This window comes from Carcharhinus amblyrhynchos, chromosome 1 (assembly GCF_965287045.1).
Source record: "Carcharhinus amblyrhynchos chromosome 1, sCarAmb.v2.hapA, whole genome shotgun sequence".
Taxonomy (NCBI): Eukaryota; Metazoa; Chordata; class Chondrichthyes; order Carcharhiniformes; family Carcharhinidae; genus Carcharhinus; species Carcharhinus amblyrhynchos.
In genome coordinates, this window is record NC_137324.1 from 108195913 (window position 1) to 108217496 (window position 21584).

Genomic DNA, 21584 nt, shown 5'->3' on the forward strand with positions numbered 1-21584 from the left:
ATATGCTCATAACTTGTGTGGAGTTTGCATGTTCTCCCCGTGTCTGCGTGGGTTTCCTCCCACAATCCAAAATGTGTAGGTTAGGTGGATGGGGTTACAGAGATAGGGAACGGATGTGGGTCTGGGTAAGATGCTCTTTCAGAGGGTGGGTGCAGACTCCTTCTGCACTGTTTGGATTCTATGGTTCTGATTTGCAGGTTTAATTAATTGGTGGGTGCGAGGCGAGAGAAAATTCTCTTTTATGATATTTACATTAATTCTCTTTTTTATGGACCTTCCTGTACCACCCATCACAGAATTAAACTGAACTTACACCACGGAAACAGGTCATCAGTTTACACAGGTATTAATGTTCCAAACAAGCCTCCTCACAGTCTACTTCAGCTAATCCTATTGGTGCCATTGTGGAACCTGCTCCCAGTCCTTCCCTAGTACAGGTCTCAAATGATTGAAGGCAGAAGTAAAAAAAAAGCAGGGGTTGTGGGAAATGGTGTTTGTTTTTTTAAATTCCTGCAGACGCCTGCCTGTTGCAGCACAGCTGAATTCTCAAAAATAAAAGGGTTGTGTGAGCAAACCTGTGATCCATTATTGAGTGGAACTATGCAGAGTAGTATGTCAAAGGCTCTAATGGGCCGTATGTACCACTTATACTCATTACTTTCATCCATTTCTCTCCCTTAAGTGTTCTCTGGATGAATTTTGCTGAACCATGCATTCAAGAACTCTACTTGAAAAAGCTGATTGCAGTTCCCAAATTGACCACCGAGTGGCGCTGGGTGTCCACTCTTTGGGGATCTGGATGTTTGCTGAGCTGCTGCAATATCATTCATTCCATTCAGAATACGTGAGCTTTCTTCAGGATTGTGGCACCGATTTGGAGGGCCAATTATCACAAGGAATACTTCCTTATTTGGGTTTTCAAACAGGATTCTAATTATAAAGCTCCATCAAATGGTGGATGACCTAATGCTGAGTTCAGCTCATTTGGCTGAAAGAAGTGAAATGATTTGAGAAGGGGCAGAAACATCTAGAAAATCTGAATCTCAGGTTTTGAGCTCAGACTGTGGCTCCTCCCGGCTGTGGATTCTCTTTTCTCACCTCCCAGTTTGTTCCCCTATTTTCCAGAAGGTTTTGTCTCTTGCTAGAGCCTGGCTGCACAATACTTCACTCTTTCATTTACTGAACAAGAAGGTAAACCCGATGAAGCATCACAATCTGTGTCTGACTTTATTGAAGAACGGTAAGAAGTCTCACAACACCAGATTAAAGTCCAACAGTGACCACTTACCTGATGAAGGACCAGCCAGTGCTCCCAAAGCTAGTGGCTTTTGCTACCAAATAAACCTGTTGGACTTTAACCTGGTGTTGTGAAACTTCTTACTGTGTTTACCCCAGTCCAACGCCGGCATCTCCACATCTTTATTGAAGAGCCGCAGAGATCTCTTGTGGAGAGCAGCAGCAGCAGGAGGGGTTGATCGAGGCAGAGTTATATGATGGACATCGCAGAGTAAGTGCATGCAGACGAGTTACAGTGACCTACCCTGACAGCACACCTCCAGGGAGCTATGAGCAGCAGCGTATACTCTGTACAATCAGATACAAATATCTGCTATAGATGAAGAGTGACTGGGTATAAATGCTACTCGACTTCACTCCTGATAAATTAATGACACATCATTTAGGTGGTGTGTAACCAGGTATAAAACTGTTCAACTTCCCGCCATTGCACCCACCTCCTGAGCACACAAGTTTTGTTTGAGGCCCCCATGCAAGTTAACACTGTCCTCACATACTAACCCCACCCCCCCCATTCTTTCAAAACCATCAGAATCTCTTTTCTCAAAGATGCACTCTCAATCCCTTCTGTTGCTGCAAACTACTGCTCCGCCTCTCCGCCAGCCCCCATCTCTCCGCCAGCCCCCTCCTCTGCTCCCATTTCCAGGCATATCTCTACCACAACTGCCTTTTCAATCCCTATGGTCAGATTTTTGCCACTCTCACAGCAGTCAGTATGGTGATGAATGGCCTTCTGACTGTAGTCAGGGTGTACTCTCTCATCCTTTGACCACACCAGCCATGTTCACACCATTCTCCTCTAATACCTCACTGGGGCTGTCTCAGTTTCCACTCCAGGGACCTGAGCAGAATTCTAGGCTTGGCACTCCAGCTCAGTCCTGAGAAGGTGCTACACTGTTGTAAGTGCCTTTTCTCTGGATCAGATATTAAACCCGGATCTGTTTACTCAATCACACAATCAGAATCTCATTAGCTGTAAAGCTCTTCTGGACACCCCAAGTCATGAAAGGCGCTATATAAATGGAAGTTCTTTCTTTCTCTTTTTATCCCTAACCAAGTTTCTCCATCTCTGTCCTCACTGACTGACATTTTCTTCCATCCTCAAAATTCTCATCCTTATGTTTCAATCTTTTCATGGCCTTACCTCTCTACCAACCTTGTACCTTTCCTCTCCACACATCCAAAATCTCATTAGAAGGGTACACCATACCCACAACCTATCAATTATAGCACTGTGACCATATTGTGCTCTTTTCAGCCGACCAAAATAACATCTAAAATAATTCCCTGTTAAATGTGTGTGAAGAGGATGTTTGAAAGGGAAAAGTGAACCTGATTTTGTACAGGCGCTGATGTTTTGGCACCACTGGAACAGTCATACGTTAGGTGGAAGCTGCCAACTCAGTCCAGGGTGACTGGAGTCTCCCTTTCCCAGTGACATGGCTGCCATAATCCTGCCCATGGGCTGCCCTGACGAGCGGTTTCCCTGCCAACATGACGGCCATATTAGTTTCAGGCCTTTTAGTTTATAACTTCAATGCAGGCAGCCGAGACACCTCCATGTTGAGGTGCCCTCACACTCGCCCGCCTGCCTCAGCAGTGCCCATCTTTATCAGGCTGACACCCCTGAGGGTCCTTTGATTGAGCCTCCAATCTCAGGAACCCACTTCAGGACATTGAGAGTGGAATTGTGAAATTAGGAAGCTTGCTCCCAGACAGTTGGGCCGCAAGGCGTGCTGACAACATGGGCAAGCGCACGTTATCCATTTGGACCTGATATCAGGATCCTGATACCAGTTGGGAAATCCCACCTAGAATTTTATAAAAATACTTCAGATGTAGATCAGTTTTTTTTAATAACGCATCGACCTGCATGATGTCCCTCAGTGAGTCTTATGACTAGTTATTCTAGTTACTGGAGTTTAATGTATAGTTAGTTACCTGGTCAAAGCTTCCTCGTCATTCCTGATAAACAATTCCTCTGCTTGCTCATCCTTAAAACAAATTGGAGGTGGCGGTGGTGGGAAGTCCGGCTCTCTAATCCTTGGAAGGGCTCTGGGATCCTGTGCAGGTGGAGGTGGAGATGGAAATGGCTGGTAGCCACTGCTGAGGGCTGACTGCTGATCCAGCCCTTGGAGAAACACTTCGTCATCCTCCGGACAAGACGATGATGACTGCAGGTGTAATGGCGACAGGGACAAGAGCGCTTTGCTCTGAGAAGGGGGCTGAGTGGGGGGCATCGCAGACTCCCTGCTGCTCGCTATGATATTCTGCTCCTGTTCAGGTTGACTGAGATTTAACCCGGTCACACTGGGAAACGGGCTTCGTTTTGCCCAGTCATCAATCGTTGAATTGACCCATTTCAGTTTTGGAGCTGGAGGCCTCTGTGGGGGCGATGCCTTCTTCTTCAAGGCTGCATCAGCACCGATTCCTTCCTGGTGGTACTTTACAAATGACTCCTGCCCTCCTGCCATCGGTTTGCAGCTTAAACTTTCTTGAGCACTTGTATTGGATTTGCCGTACTGTTCTGAAGCTGCGTTCTCGGAGGCACTGCGATGGCTGTGTGGGCCTAGGTTGGGCAGCTGACCAATGCTGGACGTGCTTCTGGGCCGGTAGGCTTCAACTGGTTTGTGTTTCTCATTCCGATTGGACAATTTGCTTCCTGCCAGGTAGTTGGGCTCATTCTCATAACTGGTTGGGAGATGAGTTCCTGTGGACTTGTTTCTTCCATCTTTCCCTTCAATGTTTACAGACCTTCAAATGCAAAAATAAGTTAGTGAAGGGTCACCAATTCCACAAGGCCAAATTTTATTGGAAATAAAAACAGGAAATGCTGGAAGTAGCCTACTATTCAAAAACAGGAGGTAGAGAAAGAACAGGAAACTGTAGAGCAGTGAGCCTAATGTCGGTACTGGGGAAGTTGCTAGAGTCTATTGTCAAGGAATTCATACCTCAGTCAATGGTATAATCAGACAAAGTCAGCATGGATTTACAAAAGGGAAATCATGCTTGACAAATTTATTGGAATTCTTTGAGGATGTAACTAGTAGAGTTGACCGAGGAAAACCACTGGATGTGGTTTACTTAGACTTTCAGAAGGCTTTCAACAACATCTCACATAACAGACTGCTAAGTAAAGTTAAAGCACATGGGATTGCAAATAGATCTTGAGATGGATAGCTGGTTAGCAGATAAGAAGCAAAGAGTTGGCATAAATGGGTCTTTTTCTGAGTGGCAGTCAGTGACTAGTGGGGTTCCGCAGGGATCTGTGCTAGGACTCCAACTGTTCACATTATATATTAATGATTGGAAGAGGAAACCAAATGTATTATCTTCAAGTTTGCAGATGATACAAAGTTGGGTGGGAGGGTGAGCTGTGTCAGCATATGCAAGACAGATGCAGTATAATGTGGATAAATGTGAGGTTGTTCATTTTGGTAGCAATAACAGGAAGACAGATTATTACTTGAATGGGTATAAATTGAGAGAGGTAAATACTCAATGAGACCTTGGTGCCCTCATGTGTCAGTTGCTGAAAGTAAGCACGTAGGTACAGCAGGCAGTGAAGAAGGCAAATGGTACGTTTGCCTTCAAAGCAAGGGGATTTGAGTATAAGAATAGGGATGTTTTGCTACAGTTGTATAGGGTGTTGGTAAGGCCACACCTAGAGTATTGTCTGCAGTTTTGGTGTCTTTATCTGACAAAGATAATTATCCCTTGCTATAGAGGGAGTACAGCAAAGTACAACAGACTATTCCACCATGGCAGGCATCACTGGCAAAACTAACCTGGTAACCCCCATCCCAGAGTGCCCATTCTGGCTGAGATTAACAGATACTGAAGACCACTGCACCAGAATAGGAGGAAGCCTTTTCATCCACCATATCTCTACCAGCTAATTGCTACAGGAACGGAAAAGTAATTTCACGCCTTGCTCCCTATTACCCAGAGTCTTGTATCTTCAATCTTAGTCAACCCTGCCCTTTCCATCTCAGTTATTCCACACTCCACCAATTTTTCCCAACCTCACTCCTCAGTCTCTTAAATGAATTCTCGAGTGACTGATTCTCTTCCAAGCAGAGGGAAATGTTCCTTGTTCACTGAACCAAACTGCTTCTTCATTTTAAATCTTCCCTTAAGCAGTACTCCAGTGGATGTAGGCCCTGTATATCGAGGCTCTCCTCGCAACAGCAGTTCCTCGTTCCTGAGGAAATCTATGCCCCACACTTTCTGAAACTACAACATTCTTTCAATAATGTCCATAGTATGGAATACTTATTTTAACGGCTCGCACTCACGGCAACGGCCCACGCCATTTCCCTGGGCTCTGAGATATAAAATGACTATACGAATGAGGAACTGATTGAACAGTGAAATGCACAGAACTTTACTCCAATTATGTTAATGGCTTCAGGAGAGAGTAAGGAAAAAGGAGGAGAGAGAGAGAATTGAAATATAAAGAAACGGAAAATATGCACAACTCCAAATTGTGACAGGGTGCAGAACTTTAAAACTTTGCAATGTCTGTTGGTGTATTTTCATACCAGTCTTCTGATGCTGTCCTCCCGAGCTGCCGGCCGCAGTCCAAACGCTGTGGTCTGGAAGCTTGTATTCTTGAACCAGAGGGCGATGGTACACTGTGAACGAGACAGTACACTTTTCAGCACTGCATCAAATCACTCTGCCCAGTTTACTCGTGCCCTTGGAGAGACTCCTGGAGCAGTACTTTGTGAGGGAGCAGCACCAAAAATGCTGGAAGGAACGTGTAACGCTATTTCAGCTGAATACATTCTCTAATCCAAGTCACATCAAAATGTGAGTGATGGAGCAGAGAGGAACCCTGCACCCAGTTCCAGGTAAACAATATGCATTCCCTGCAAAAGGGATGCAAAAAAGCCCTGTAGTCTGTGAGGTGAACAGAGATACTTTGAACCCACTGCATTAAAATTATTCATACATTGTTATCTGGCCCCAGGGAGTAAACCAAAAAACCTAATAAAAGCTAATGGGTTTGGCTGTAAAACAGAAAGAAATCCCACAACACCAGCTTAACATCCAACAGGCTAATGTTACGCCGTTGTTTAAGAAGGGTGGCAGGCAAAAGGCAGGGAATTATAGGCCGGTTAGTTTAATGTCTGTTGTAGGTAAAATGTTAGGATCCGTCATCAAGGAGGAAATAGCGAGGCATCTTGAGGGGAATTGCTTGATAGAGCAGACGCAGCACGGTTGTGTTAAGGGGAAGTCGTGTCTGACAAATTTATTGGAGTTCTATGAGGGTGTGTCTAGGGCGGTGGATAGAGGAGAGCAGGTGGATGTGGTCTTTCTTGATTTTCAGAAGGCGTTTGACAAGGTACCTCACAAGAGGTTATTGCAGAAGGTAAGGGGGCATGGAGTTGGGGGTAGGGTGTTAGCGTGGATAGAGGATTGGCTGTCTAATAGGAGGCAGAGAGTGGGGGTCAATGGGTGCTATTCAGATTGGCGGTTGGTGACTAGTGGAGTGCCCCAGGGGTCGGTGCTGGGGCCTCAGCTATTTACCATTTATATAGATGATCTGGAGGAGGGAACCGAGTGTATGGTGTCGAAATTTGCTGACGACACCAAGATTGGTGGAACGGCAAATTGTGTGGAGGGTGTGGAGAGTCTGCAGAAGGATCTAGATAGGCTGGGCGAATGGGCCAGGAACTGGCAAATGGAATTTAATGTTGGCAAGTGCAAGGTGGTCCACTTTGGTAGGAATAATGGTACGAAGGACTATTACTTATGTGGCGAAAAACTGCAGCAGGCGATGGTGCAGAGGGACCTTGGGGTCCTTGTGCATGAGTCGCAAAAACCCAGCTTGCAGGTGCAGCAGGTGGTCAGGAAGGCTAATGGGATGCTGGCCTTCATAGCGAGGGGGATTGAATATAAAAGTAGGGAGGTCTTGCTGCAGCTGTGTAGGGCACTGGTGAGGCCGCAGCTGGAGTACTGAGTGCAGTTTTGGTCGCTGCACTTACGCAAGGATATTTTGGCCTTGGAGGGAGTGCAGAGGAGGTTTACTAGGCTGATACCGGAGTTGAGGGGGTTGAGCTATGAGGAGAGGCTGAATAAACTAGGCTTGTACTCGTTAGAGTTTAGAAGAATGAGGGGAGATCTCATTGAGACGTATAAGATGATGAATGGGATGGATAGGATAGAGGTGGAGAGACTCTTCCCGCTCAGAAAGGATAGTAGGACTAGGGGGCACAGCCTCAAGATAAAGGGGGGGGCGGTTTAGAACGGAGTTGAGGAGGAACTTCTTCACTCAAAGGGTGGTGAATCTCTGGAATTCTCTGCCCGTTGAAGTGGTGGAGGCTGCCTCGCTAAATATTTTTAAGACGCGGGTTGATGGGTTTTTGATAAGCGAGGGGATTAAGGGTTATGGGGAGAGGGCGGGAATGTGGAACTGAGCCACGACAGATCAGCCATGATCTTATTGAATGGCGGGGCAGGCTCGAAGGGCTAGATGGCCTACTCCTGCTCCTATTTCTTATGTTCTTATGTAAGTTTATTTGTAGCAAATGCTGCAAGCTTTCAGAACAGGCTGTCCCTTCGTCAGGTGGCTGGGAACTCCCAACCCTGGTGTTGTGGGATTTCTTTCTATTTTACCCCAGTCCAACGCCGGCATCTCCAAATCAGGGTTTTGTTGTGACAGAGAGCCACAAGTTAAAACATTATAATTTTAAAAGAAGGCTGGCTTTATCTGGTAAAGCTTTTTCTAATATTCTATAATCATACTTGAGCAACATGTGGGCCGCCAGCCTTCACGTGCTAGCTGATAGGTGGAAAACACTGTTCAGACATGAAATTAAAGGGATGCAGGCACCCACGAAACCATAGCCTGGCCTTCACAACAGAAGGGTGCAACTTGAGGAGGAACAGATCATGGTGTTACACTGATTCATTGCGATGCAGCCTCTCGAAACAGCTCCAGCAACATTTCTACATTTAATGCACAGCGTTCAATCTGTTGGCCAACGTTTAATTGGGAAAAGTACAGGATGGAATGAAAATAGTTCTTGAGCCATAACAACCTGCTCGCCCGCAAGAATTCAATTTCACAAATGGAAACTGAATTTCTGACAGCCATCTAATTAACACTTAAAAAAAAACTAACTACATGAAGGTTACACAACTATTCTTCCTTCCCCCACACCCCCACCCACATCAAAATAAATTGTCAAAAGATTTCTTCATTAAGACCACATCTTTCTGAAACTGTGCTCAAATTATACCACTGAAATAGGTTAAAATACTGACATGAGGAAGTGAAGCAGGATAGGATAGTTGCATTTCTTTTCTTGGTCACAGAAACTGCCTCGCAATATACAATGACATGCCCAGGAATGTATACAGGAAAAGATAACCATCAAGTATTTCCTGAAACAGTTTGACTCACATCATGGATGCTCAACTGGTTTGCCAACTTAATCAGAATCCCTTCCATGATGCTTGGCCATAATGAAAAAATATTTTTCCAAGACTTCTCTTCATCCATCTTTGGAAGATTCACAAAATCCAAAATGTACCCCAGAGGCAGAAATACAGAAATGCAGGAAGTAAGGGAACTCAGCATCAAAAACAGAAGCATGCAATGCAAAGCAAGGTCAAATCTTAATTGACTGGATTCAGCATTCCATGGTGTGAAACAAACACAGGGAGGTAAAATAAGCAAAGCAAGTGTTTTTAACAAGGCTCGATACTGTAACTTCCTCCAGCCATTCCACCATGATATCTCTGCACTCCTCCAATTCTGGTCTTGTGAGTATCCTCAATTTTAATCACTCCACTACTGAGAGTCATGCCTTCAGCTGCCTAAGCCATGAACTCTAGAATTCCCATCCTATATCTCTCCGTCTCTTTCCTTTGTTAAGATGCTCTTTTAAAACCTATCTCTTCTACTTGCCCTGTCCAAATATTTCTTATACAGCGTGATGTCCATTTTTGCTTGATAATGCTTTCTGTGAAGGGCCTTGCGTTGCAGGTTCTTGGTGATTGTAAGTTGCTACTGAAGACGGAGGTCACAATTGCGAGGTCTAGCTCACACAAAAGATGAAGCAAAATAAAAAAGTGCAAACCTCTTTTTGGAAGAATAAAATTCAGTAGCTCAAATAAGTTAATTATGAGTCTGCATCACCACATAAAATTTTTTCTGGATATGCTTCCTCTGTTGGCCATTTTCAAAAAAATGTTTATTTATTAATGTACAAGTCGGTTTACATTAACACTGTAATGAAGTTGTGAAAATCCCATAGTCGCTGTATTCTGCACCTATTCGGATGCACTGAAGAAGAATTTAGCATGGCCAATGCAACTAACCAGCATGTCTTTCGGACTGTGGGAGGAAACGCATGCAGACACAGGGAGAATGTGGCCTCAAGTGGATGTGAGCATATAGCCAGTAAACCTGCTTCATGCTTAGATTTGCTTGGTGATACTAGTGAATGAGTGAGCTTCCTAAAGCCAGGTTTGAGTGCTGCCCCATCTTGCCCCTAATCTAAACAGCACTGTGCAGAGAGGCGCCAAGTGAAGGCTGAGGAATCTTTACCCATGGCCAACCACTGGGAGTAATAATGGCAGTGTGGAGCAGGCTGCTCATTCAGCTGCACCAGGTCAGGGGAATTTAAAAAAAATCAGTGTGTCCTCTCTTAGTGGAAGAGAAAGGAAAGCCAGAGCGAGAGCGAGCCACAGCACAAACCTGAGCACAAACAGACATGCACAAGAAAGCAAAATGAGCTGAGATTAGTGTCAAATCAGTCACTCTGAATTTCTGTAAAGATTCAGGAGTGGTTTAATCTGGACGCACTTGCAATTTTTGCTGCAGACAGAATATAGTGCAGATGCTTCACATACAAAGGAATCCATTGTTGCTCCAACCATAATACTGCACAATGCAACTGTCCTGCAGACACACTCTGCACTTTATATGGTGGAATGCAATTGTTTCTATGGACAGCAGGTGCAGTTTTCAAGGATGAACAGAGAGGATTGACAGCAGGCACTAGATAACTCTGCTGTTTGCACGCCTTCCATTTAGGAAAACCCGTTTATCAGCTGCATGAGAAGCAATAGGACAAAATCCATCGCAGGAATAATCCTAATTTTTACATACCCATGGATGCTGCCCCCACAGTCAGTGGCCATAAGCTTCGACGAAGAAAGCAGATCCTTTGCAGCCTGGCCAAAAGGCCTGTTCATGGCACAGAGAACATCCTAGGAAGGAAAAAAAAGGCATTTATAATCTAACCCAGTAAACATAATGCAGGAGCTGGATGTCCTGACTAAATAGAAAAGGTGTTTAAAATATGTTCAGAACAAGGATTTTCACTGAACAGTGCAGGTAGGCCAGGTGCAGAGAGTTCTTTATTCTAAATCTTCTTCCCTCTTCTGAAGCCACAAGCTCATACAGTAAATGTGAAGACAATACATGATGATGGAAATTGTCACAATTCCCAATCTTCTCACAGCTGACAGACACATTGCTACATTTTCCGATAGTACACGGGAACGCCAGCTGATTCATTCTGCCCTTAATCTAGGGACATTTGTCATATATAACACAAACTGCTGCTCTAGCTGGGATCCATTATCTCACTCTAGAATATTCTAGAAACTAAATCCGTCCGACTGTGCCTTCACTCAGCTATTGGGCAAGTTATTCAATTACTTTTGCTAAATGTTTAAGTGAATGCTGAACATGCTGCCTGAATTAACATCAATGGGGTGAGAGGTGATGCATCAATGTTGCCACTTTCCAACAAAACACACACATTAATACAAGCATGTTAATCACACGTGTAAAGAATACCATAGTAAATGACTTTTACATTTTTTTGGCTCCCAATGACTGAATGCTCCCTTCATATTCCGGTTCACATCCCACCACCGTAGCTGATGGAATTTAAATTCAATGGAATATAAAGCTGGTTTCAGTAAAGGTGACCATGATAACTCTCATTGGTTGTTGCAAAAACCCCACCTGATTTTTAGGAGGGGATATCTGCCATCCTGACCCATCCTGGCTTTTATTAACCCCAAAGCTGCAGCTCAGCTTCCGTCTGAAACAGTGTGGGCAGCCACTCAGTTTGGGGGGGGGGGGGGATGGAGGAGAGGAGGTGGTGGTGCAAAGTGTTGGACAACATTGTGTCAATGAATGTATAAAAGAAAAAATATAACCACTGTATTGTGGCTGGGAGTGGGATTGGAGTAGGTTCCACCCGTCGTCTAGTTCAGGGCCGGCTCCTGTCGTGGCTGAGGTGAAGTATTTTGGCAAAGGCCAATTATCGGCAACTTTTGGGTTGGCGAGGCTCAGCTCCCTACTGGGCAGCTCATGGTCCCGTCACTAACTGAAGCTTTGGTGAGACTTACATTTGATGATTTATTCTGACAGATGTGAACTGATTATTTTGATGGATGCCCAGTAGAAAGCCACATATTATAGTGGATCTGGAGACAGAAGAGTTTAGATGAATGGAGGACAAATAGGCACCATGAGAGTTACTGGCACAAAATAATACCAACTGCATTGCCTGTCAAGGCCCTGATTTTCTTCCATTGTTTATTGTAAGGTTAAAAAGCTCCCATCCTAAATTTATTCAGAAAGAATGTGCAGGCCAAGACTATACTAGCCAAATGGATGGAAAATACAACGTCTTCTAATCTAGAATTGCACAAACTCAGCCTCAGCCTGCTGTCACTATGTTAATTAAAGAATAAACCAGCCTTTAAATAACAGCACACAGGGAAAATAATAAAACTATCTGCATTGCCTGGCTATGACGAATGGCAGCAGCAGCTGTATAACACTCTGCCTGCTTCTGTTTAAATAATAAAGGCTCCATTGCATTCTTGTTTTGATTTAATCTGATGATCCAGGTGGAGATAATGTCAATTATACACATTTCAAGGGGTAATCAATTCATCAGAGTCTGATCTTGATTGTATGCTGTTTACATCTTATCAATTAGATATATTGCATTATTTGTGCTGCTGCTGAATGTGGAGTGTAACAGTTCTGGGGTGATCATGGCCCAGCAACCTTTGGAAGGAGTCTTAAGGAAATCACTTCACTCCATCTCAGCATTTCCACCGCCTGAGAAGGAACTGCAATTGCTTTTAACAATTAAAAAATCTCTCAGGTAGTTGTTCATATTGCCAGGGCCATTTTAAAATGCAGTTTTTAATCTTTCCAGTTTGGGAGTACCCCACTAGATTTACAATCACATTAAATTTTAACCAGCATTTGAACCCAACTGAGCATAGCTCTGTTCAACCGTGTGAACCAGCAATTACTATTGCGAGGCAGTGTTGTGTAGGGCCAGTAAACTGGTACCTCGAGCATAATTGTGTCATGGGAGTCAGTGCAACATGATGACTGACACTAAAGACTGATAAATACCTGAGCTATTCATCAATGCAGACAGATAAAACCTATAATGAGAGGATGCAATTAATGGGGTAGTGTAGGATTACAAAGGATTTCCTGACAGCTAATAGTCTGGTATTCTAACCAGAGATTTAGCTAGAGTCCTGGCAAATTCTCTTTTGATTATTTTAGAAGCTGTCAAACACAGAATAGCTCCCATGACCCGAGACAAAAATCATTTTTTTTGATATCTTGGGGCAGTCTTAGATGACAACTGGTGACTATGCCCACATGCCCTGTCAGATTGCTCTGTAACAGATTCTGCAATAATCAGTACTGAATTCTCATTCTTGGAGTATGGTTCTGAAGTTTGCAGTCAACACAAAACGTGGCCGCCTGATAAATGGACAGCACCAGTCGACGACTTTGAGAGGATACAGACAGACTGATAAAACGGGCAGACACATTGTAGATGCAACTTAGTTTAGTTTGAAGTGATAGACTTTTGGAGAGGCAGTATAGTTAAATGGTATCATTTTAAGAGGGAGGCACTCAAGAGCAAAGAGACCTAGGAATACTTGGTCACAAATCCTTGAAGGTGACAAAGAAAACAGATTGTTTGTTTTTGTAAACAGGAGCATTGAATGTAAAAATGGGAAGTCACGTTCAGCTCACAAATTTCTGGTCAGGCATCAGCTGGAACATTGTGTAGAATTCTGGGCACCACAATTTAAGAAGGCTGTCAAGGCCTGGGCGATGGTGGGGAGGGTTTAACCAGGATGATATTAGGATGAGGAACTTGCATTATAATGAAGTTGGGAACAGTACTCCTTGGAGCAGAGAAGGTTATAGGGAAGCCTAAGAGAGGTATTTAAGATTGTGATGAGCTTCAAAATAGAACAGAAACTGTTTCCTCTGGCAACTGGGTCAGTATTCCGAGACTGTGAACTTAAAACAATTGGTAAAAGATCTAGTGGGGAAATGAGGAGAAATTCCTTCAAACAGAGGTTGTTAAAGGTCTGGAACACTACATCTTTCAGTACTTTCAAGGACCCAGCACAGGCATGTCAGGCAAAATGGCCTCTCCACACTATAGGATCACATGACTCTAACTTGTGAATAACTCCAATTTCAATGCTATCCAGGGATTTATAATTTCTTCTCACCTTTACAAGAGGATACAATTGGGAAAGTACAACATAGAAAATACTTGACTAAAATAAAGTTGTTAATCAATTTACATGCTAGATCTCAGTATTTTACAAAAATATCTTGCCCCACTGAAAAACAATCAGGTACAATAGTGACATTTAAGGGGCAACTAGATGAATACATGAATAGGATGGGAATGGAAGGATGTGGACTCCATATCAGGTTTGGAAGGTTGAAGGGCCTGTTCCTGTGCTGTACTGTTCTTTGCACAATTTACATACACGATACTGAGTACTGATTTCTCAGCTGTATGGCAGGTTGGGTTATGAGAGCTATTCATTCAATTTTTAAAATTCACATTGGGTGTTTGTTCACATGGGCATCGCTGGCTAGCCAGCATTTATTGCCCATCCCTAGATCCATTGGAGGGCAGTTGAGAGTCAACCACGCTGCTGTGGCTCTGGAGTCACTGGTAGGCCAGACTAGACAAGGACAGCAGATTTCCTTCCCTGAAGGGGACATCAGTGAACCAGATTGGTTCATCTGCCAATCGACAATGGTTTCATGGTCATCAGTAGATTCTTCATTCCAGATTTTTAAAATTGAATTCAAATTCCGCCATCTGCCATGGTGAGATTCAAACCCGGGTTCTCAGAACATTAGCTGAGTTTCTAGATTAATATTCTGGGGGCATCTCTTTCAGCACCAAAGAAAAAACAAACTCAAATTAACTTAGGGAATAGTCTAGGGGTAATACCACGAGGCCATCACCTCTCCTCAATTCCTAGTTTTCTCCTTTCTTCTGGAGGTGAAAACTTGTGCTTCCTAGTCAACTGGCAGTGCCCCCTGTAATGCACTGTCAATGTCTGATCTATGACAGTGAATGCTGGTGGCTTCATTGCCTGGAGTGGGCTGCATGGATAAGCCAAATCAAAGCACACCTTCAGTTGACACCCACAAATGCTAGTATCCTGCAGGGCCATTGGACTATGGTGAGATGAGGAAGGCCCTGGCGAAATCTGACTTTACAGAACCCAGGAACTTTGAGCGCAATAACAGCTAACCACCCCCCCCACCATCTCTTCAGCTGAAATAAAAACAGAAAATGCTGGAAATATTCGGCAGGCCTAGCAGCATCTGCAAAGAGAGAAGTAGAGTTAACTTTGAAGGTCTGTGATCTTTGATCAGAGTTCTGATGAAAGGTCATTAACTTGAAATGATAGTTCTGTGTCCGTTTCTAACAGATGCTGAGTGTTTCCAGCATTTTCAGTTTTTATTTTGGATTTCTGGCAATATTTTCTGTCTCTTCAGCATCACTCGGGGGGGGGGGGGGGGGGGCGGTGTGTGTGTGTGTGTGTGTGTGTGTGTGTGTGTGTGTGTGGTAGCTGGGAGTTTCCTTACCTTTCTGGCCAGTACCACAGCAGATGTTGCATTTACTACAGGGCTGTCAGAAGAACAATAATATGATGGCTTCCATCATGGCTTGGTTGAACTAACTGAATGTGGGGCATTGAACGCAGACATTGACAATGCTATTCTTTGTATTCTTCAACACTGCCCCTTTGACTCAAGTGCATTAATTTACACTTACCTCGGAGATCATTTCTGTTGAGGGTGATGATCTTGACCGGACGTGGACAGCCACTGGGTTTTCAGATCGTTCAAGCAGGTTGTCAGCAGATGCAAACTTGCCAGAATTCCTTGCGGACGAGTGCCTGTCAAATGGTGGCTGTGGGTAATGGTGATACTGATTTTGACGAGACTGGTTGTAGGCTCGGACTGGATCTTGAGGAGCTATTTTATTCAGTGTTAACTCCGAGCCGTATGTGCGCTCCATGTTCATTCTGTGCCGGCTCAGTGAGGCTCCGCCACCGGCCTGATGTGCACTGCCATAGAAATCAAAGCTGCCGGATAGTCCAGGAGGGAGCGTCGAGGAAACACGAGCTCCTTCGGGCAATCGTTCAACAGGCTGGCGGCCATAGATGCTCTGATCGAGCAGCGAGCTCATACTGGAACAGGAGGAGAGGCTCTGATCATCGGACCGGCTCGGCTGCAGATAGACACTTTGCGACCGCTCCTTCACCACCCCAGTTTCCTGCACCACAGGCCTTTTGCCAGTTTTCCGGTGAATGTAATCAGCAAGGGCATTCTGCTGGATCTGTTTCAGTTCAGGCTTGGAGAGGTTCACCGTTGACAAGGTCCTTGCGTCTCTTTCGAAAAGCCTCCGCCTGTCTGCCACGGACCTCAGCTCTGTGGCTTCGGGGAATGTAAAGGTCCGATCTTTCTTCTGCTGACCGGCAAATGAGGTTTCGCTGTCTGACACTCCCAGCTCATTTATTTTCTCAGGCTCGGAGTACGATCGCTTCTTCTGCTCTGCTGTCAGGCGCTTCCTGTTTCCGATACGGGCAACATGGTGACTGCTATGAAGCTCTTTGCTGCTGAATTCGGGCGTCGGATTCCTCACTTCTGTCGGTGTGATGCAATGCCTTTCCTTTGGTATGTGCAAGAGCTTTGCCTGAGACACTGACCCAACGTGGGCCGAGGCTGGCCTGTCGGGAGTCTTCTGTTTGATCATAAATGGAGAGGTTAAGTCCAGATCTTTCCGCCGGAAAGAAGTGGCCCTCAGCACCTTGCTCTGAGCATCTTTCAGGCTGTTCCTGTAAGCCCGGTTAAATGCATTATCGGGGGGAGAACCCGAAACATCATCTTCCCAGAGCGTATTCTTGTCACCTTTATCCATCAGCTGGATAGAACTTTTGCTCTTGCTGAGCTGGGCTCCCTTGTTTGTGATGGGAAGTGAAATGCGGTTACTCCTAGGAGCCGATTTAGCAAGAAATTGCAGCTCTTCATCCTGACGCCGCACTTCCTCCATTTTATTCCCGACGTCCCTGCTCTCGCAGGTCAAATGATGCAGGATCGGGGTCTTATCTGCAGTTATTAGGTTGTTCAGTGAAGCTGATGATTGCCTCACTGGTTGACTTTCTGTGGCACTGCACTTGCTCCTCACATCATCCACGCAGTTAATGGAACTCCTTGCACTGGAAGACTGGCTTAACCTACCGGAGTCTGGGCCGTAGAGAAATCCTCGGCTATTTGGGACTCTCTCGCTCTCATGTTCGCGTTGCTCAATCTTATTGACAGTCTCAAGCACAGAGGAACGTTTTGCCACTTCTGGTTTTGCAAATTGACCGCTCTGGGAACTTTGGGTGCTACTGGTACTGTACCGTGACCTGCTGAAATCAAACCTGCTTTGCTGCTCCTGGCACTGATTCTGCTCCTCGTATTTGGGCTGAACGGTGGTGATTATGTCACTGTAGCGTTTAGGACACTGTTGCCTCTCATAGTTACCCCAGTGGTCAGAGACCTGCTCTTTGTAGTCTGGACCCCGTTTTGGAGCTAACCGGCTGTCATTGTAACTTTCCCACTGCTGTAACATTTTTGCATCCAAACTTTGCTGCCTACGGTGGACCATTTTGCTTTCTGGGGGATTATGCCAAAGAGGAGAGCTTTGTCTATCTCGGTTCTCATCCTGCGTCCAAGACGGATGATTTTCCCGTTCAATTTTCCTCTGGAAAGACTCTCCATCCAGTTGGCCTTTTCCTTGCCAGCTCTCAGCTCTCGGTCTGGGCGGGACTTTCTCGGTGCTTTTCCTTCTTTGCTGTGTTTGTGGAGGTTCGCTATTTCCACAAGGGTATTGTGCATCGCTTGTGCCGGCACTGGCTTGAGAACTGCGACAAGGCAGTGGTCCAACATCAGGAGTCACCGGAGCAGTGTCAGGAGGACATTCTGAATCAGAGAAGACATGCACTTTGTAATGACCACACTGCCCCTCTGGATGACCTGACATCTTTTCATATTCATTGTTAGAGTCAAGGTGAGCAACACTGGATTGATACAGGGCAGACTTACTGATGATGCTTTGGTTTTTGCTTTCTTCTACATTGCACGGAGCACATTTAGTCCTTTCATTTGAATTTTGAGCGCTGTGTGCATTTTCTCTACTTAGAGCAGGGTAGAGTAACCCGTTATTGCTGTTTTGATGCAAACAGTGAGTGTTGTTGGTTGGTGCCTGGGCATACCGTGGTTCAGGCTGAGGCACTGGATAAATTCCAGTTGGTAGCATTGCTTGACCTGGTTGTGGTGCGTGAGTGTAACTGTGCTTAGGCTGAATAGCTGGGCTACTTTCAGGGCTCTTCTCCAGCACTGTGTTGAGTTGTCCTTCTACAAATACAGGCTTCAGTGGATGGGTTTGTCCACCAGAACCTGTGCTAATATGGTGAGGCCACACTCCCTTTGGCTGAGGTCGAACAGGCTTGGCCTGTCCATCCAGACTTGACCAGGAGGTAGGTTTCTCATGACTTCTAATTGCCATGAAACTGTCACTGCGGGTTGGAGGAGGAGGAGGTGCTTTATTATCTGTCTCATAAGAGCTCCTACTTGGGTTATTCCACACTGGTCCAATACTGTGCCTGTTGCCACTGTAGGACTTGTTATAGCTCCGGGGATCAGACTGGGCTCGGCTACTGGAGCTCTTAATCGTCGAAGGGCAGCTAACTTCATGTTCCTCAGAGATTCCGCTGTGAGAGTCATAGACTGTCTTTACATACTTTATGTCAGCTTGTCTAATTCCTTCGTGTAGACTATTCCTGGAAGGCATGTTTTCCATGGAATAAGAACGTTCAGTGCGGAAGGTTGGAGCTGGGTATTCGGGAATACTGGAATTTGTAGAGAAGGAGCTGTAGGCGGAGTCCCTTTTGCTATGATGGTGGGGGAGCTGATCTATGCTGTTGGTGGATTTGGCAGACGAGAGGTTGCAGGGGTGGTAAGGAGGGTTGGTGTGGTCCAGGCTTTCCATGCTACCCCTTGAACTGTACTGATCAGGACTTCTTCTTAGATACCCGTGATCATAGCCAGAAAGGTCACTGGTAGAAGAACTGGTGAGGTAAAAGAGAAGTATTACCACAGATTGGCACTGATTCAAACAAAGAAAAAATAACATTTGAGTGCCCAGAAACTACCCTGTTGTGTGCAGTAATTCAATACATAAAATAAAAGCTTAAGACAAAAATAAACAGTAGTGTGTGGTCAAATGAAAGCTATAATATTCATATACCTTCAAATACATTCATCAATGCTATTCTGATTAGTTACGTCAGGGCTTTGAACACCAATATTAACTTTCACAGCACTATAAAAAAGTGTTGTTTAATTGCGTGTTAACTCCAAATTACCTTTTGGTATGCTGATTATCTATCTGGCTGGTTAGGGTCTGTGGCAAAATGATTTTAGTATTCTCATATTCCACTAATGGTTGGTGGGAGGGGGACATCACACTGATACTCTTCCTGAAATCAAACATAATTTGGAGCTTGATCCCTTCAGTGGCCAAGACTGGCTGGGACAGAGCCTGTACCCTAAACCTACTGACCCAGAGGCAAGAATGGATCCTAGAGTAAAATAAATGTTTTTGTAATAAGAACACTTCCTATAAATGCCAACAGAATTCCTGGGCGAATGTCTGTTACACTTGGTATTCTGACGGAAAAAGCACATTCTTGACTCATGTTCAGTAATGACCTAATCAATTTGCTTGTCTTTAGAGATGAGTTAAAAAGAAGCGAAGGGCTATGAAAAGTGAAAAATAAATGAAAGGACATCCCTATAGTTCTTTAGTTACCAGAGACCATGGTTATCATTGTTGCTACGAAGAAGGTGTAGCAAACTGAAAACCTGATATACATTCGAGGCTGAAAACACTTGAATATTGAGGTTGTGTGTCCAGGAGCCAGAGATTTCTACCAGTAGACATCACCTCAACAAGAGTTAAGTATTAAGACAGAATATACTTTTACCTATTGCCATTTACATAAACTGGGTTTTTTTGTTTGAAGAATTTGTAAAGACACTGATGGGCGTCCCTAACATCCAGTGTCAAATGGCTCCAACACGCGAAACACAGCGAGTGATGCTTGTACCTTTTTTTTTGCTATGTATGTATATCATCACTGGCTCCTTATGCTGCACTCCTTTCGACATCTTCTGTTATAAATTTTTATGCATATATTTGTAATGGACATTGCCAAATAAAGCCGTTAGGTTGCAATTATACCCTCCAACCAGTGAGGATGTTGCAATATTATCACTGGCAGTGTTGAATTGCAACTTCATACCAGCAGTTTCAATACAAGCACATACATAGAAATTTATATTGGAAATATTAATGCGTGACTTTAAACTGAGGATGGAATTGCACTTGTGTCTCCTAGTTAATTATTCACATCCTCTAGTTTTGCTTTACCTGTGGCAATATTTCATCTTGATTTCTCGTACACAGGACATATATCAGAAATATGCTACTATCCTTGATTCCCTTCATTCTTGCTCCTCTCTCTCCAAACACTTCTCAAGCAGTTCAGTTTCCCCTTCCCCTCCCCATTCCATGCATTTCCTATTTTCAATGAACCTGACTTACAATCTCTCTGTCACCTCAGTCCATACCATCTTTGCAAGCTCTCTAGTTTCAGAATCCCACTACACCATTAAATCCTTTATCCTTTGTGATCTCTCTCAGTGATGACAGAGTCTTTTGTTGCCTCGGTCCGACTTTCTGCAAATCACTTTGTAAATCTCTTTGCATCTGCAACCATCATAAAAATACCTGTCCATTGTTTTGATCATCTGCTGTTTTATTCACTTTTAAACATTTCTCACCTCAGTAAAGTACCGCAGGGCATTTTCTGTGTTGCTCTCATGGTGAACAGATGCTGTTTTTTTTTCATTACCACATCTGCAATTTCTTCCCTATGCTAGTTATGAGACATAATAGCAACTTAAATCTGGAATAGATTCAACAGATGCTGAACATGTCACATCTACGCAGTCCAGAGAAGGATGTAAATGGCAGGGCAAATTACTTGGACTGAACTATTTCTTGTTGTTCCAACACAAACAGCAAAGATCTGCATAAATACTCCAATGTTTCAAGGTCTCCATACAGTGTGGAATAAAAGTGCTCACTTTATTTGATTCCACAGTGAATGGAGAGGCGGAAAGATTCCAGACGTAGCACTGTGTAATTAGAAACCTAATGTTACCCAAGATCACTTTTCTGCGTAGGCTGGATATGCCCAGGCAACAGAAGTCGTCCCTGTGGTTACTCAACATAATGTCAACTCACAGCCTCCTTGGCTAAGGAACAAAGCAGTGTACTTTTGGGGTCTGGCACTGGAACCGACCCCACATCAAGGTAAAGCAACTGAAATCTGCTCATGAATTTGACGTTAGTTGATGATGGATAAATAAGATAACCGAGGGCATTTGCTGCTGTATTAAAGCAGCTTTATGTTCAATAATAGTAACTGCTTGCATTTATATAGCAGCTTTTAGTATCTGTGCCATTGCTCCCTATCCTTTGATATTCTTAACCAATATCTATCTATCTTAGTGTTGAAAGCTTTAATTCACCCGGGCATGACAGTTTTATTTTTGGGGAGGGGAGTTCCAGATTTCTACTGCACTCCTGAAGGAAGCAGGCTCTATTACTATTCAGTTCCCTGGTTCTGGATACTTCTACCAGAAAAACTAGTGTCTCCATATCTACTCTCTTGGATCCTTTCACATTTTTAAACTGCAGATAATGACAACAGTGCAGTCATGCCGATGCCAATGACTGTAGTGCATGGGCACCTATTACTCCCACTATCCTGCAGTTTCAAGGCAATGAGTTAAGTCAAAGCCTCACAGGCTACAGCAACTA

At 44.3% G+C, this 21584-nt stretch overlaps 1 protein-coding gene across 9 annotated transcripts in view; it reads right to left on the reverse strand.

The window, feature by feature from the left end:
- The window catches only part of shroom3 (shroom family member 3), a 388660-nt gene that overhangs the window by 11516 nt on the left and 355560 nt on the right, over nucleotides 1–21584 (reverse strand). For all 9 annotated transcript variants that reach the window (XM_080190584.1, XM_080190642.1, XM_080190660.1 and 6 more), the window contains 4 exons: nucleotides 15420–18762; nucleotides 10424–10524; nucleotides 5841–5933; nucleotides 3238–4050 (listed from right to left, as the gene is read on the reverse strand). In XM_080190584.1, coding sequence (XP_080046710.1) covers nucleotides 3238–4050; nucleotides 5841–5933; nucleotides 10424–10524; nucleotides 15420–18762 — 4350 coding nt within the window. The remainder of the gene's footprint in view (nucleotides 1–3237; nucleotides 4051–5840; nucleotides 5934–10423; nucleotides 10525–15419; nucleotides 18763–21584) is intronic.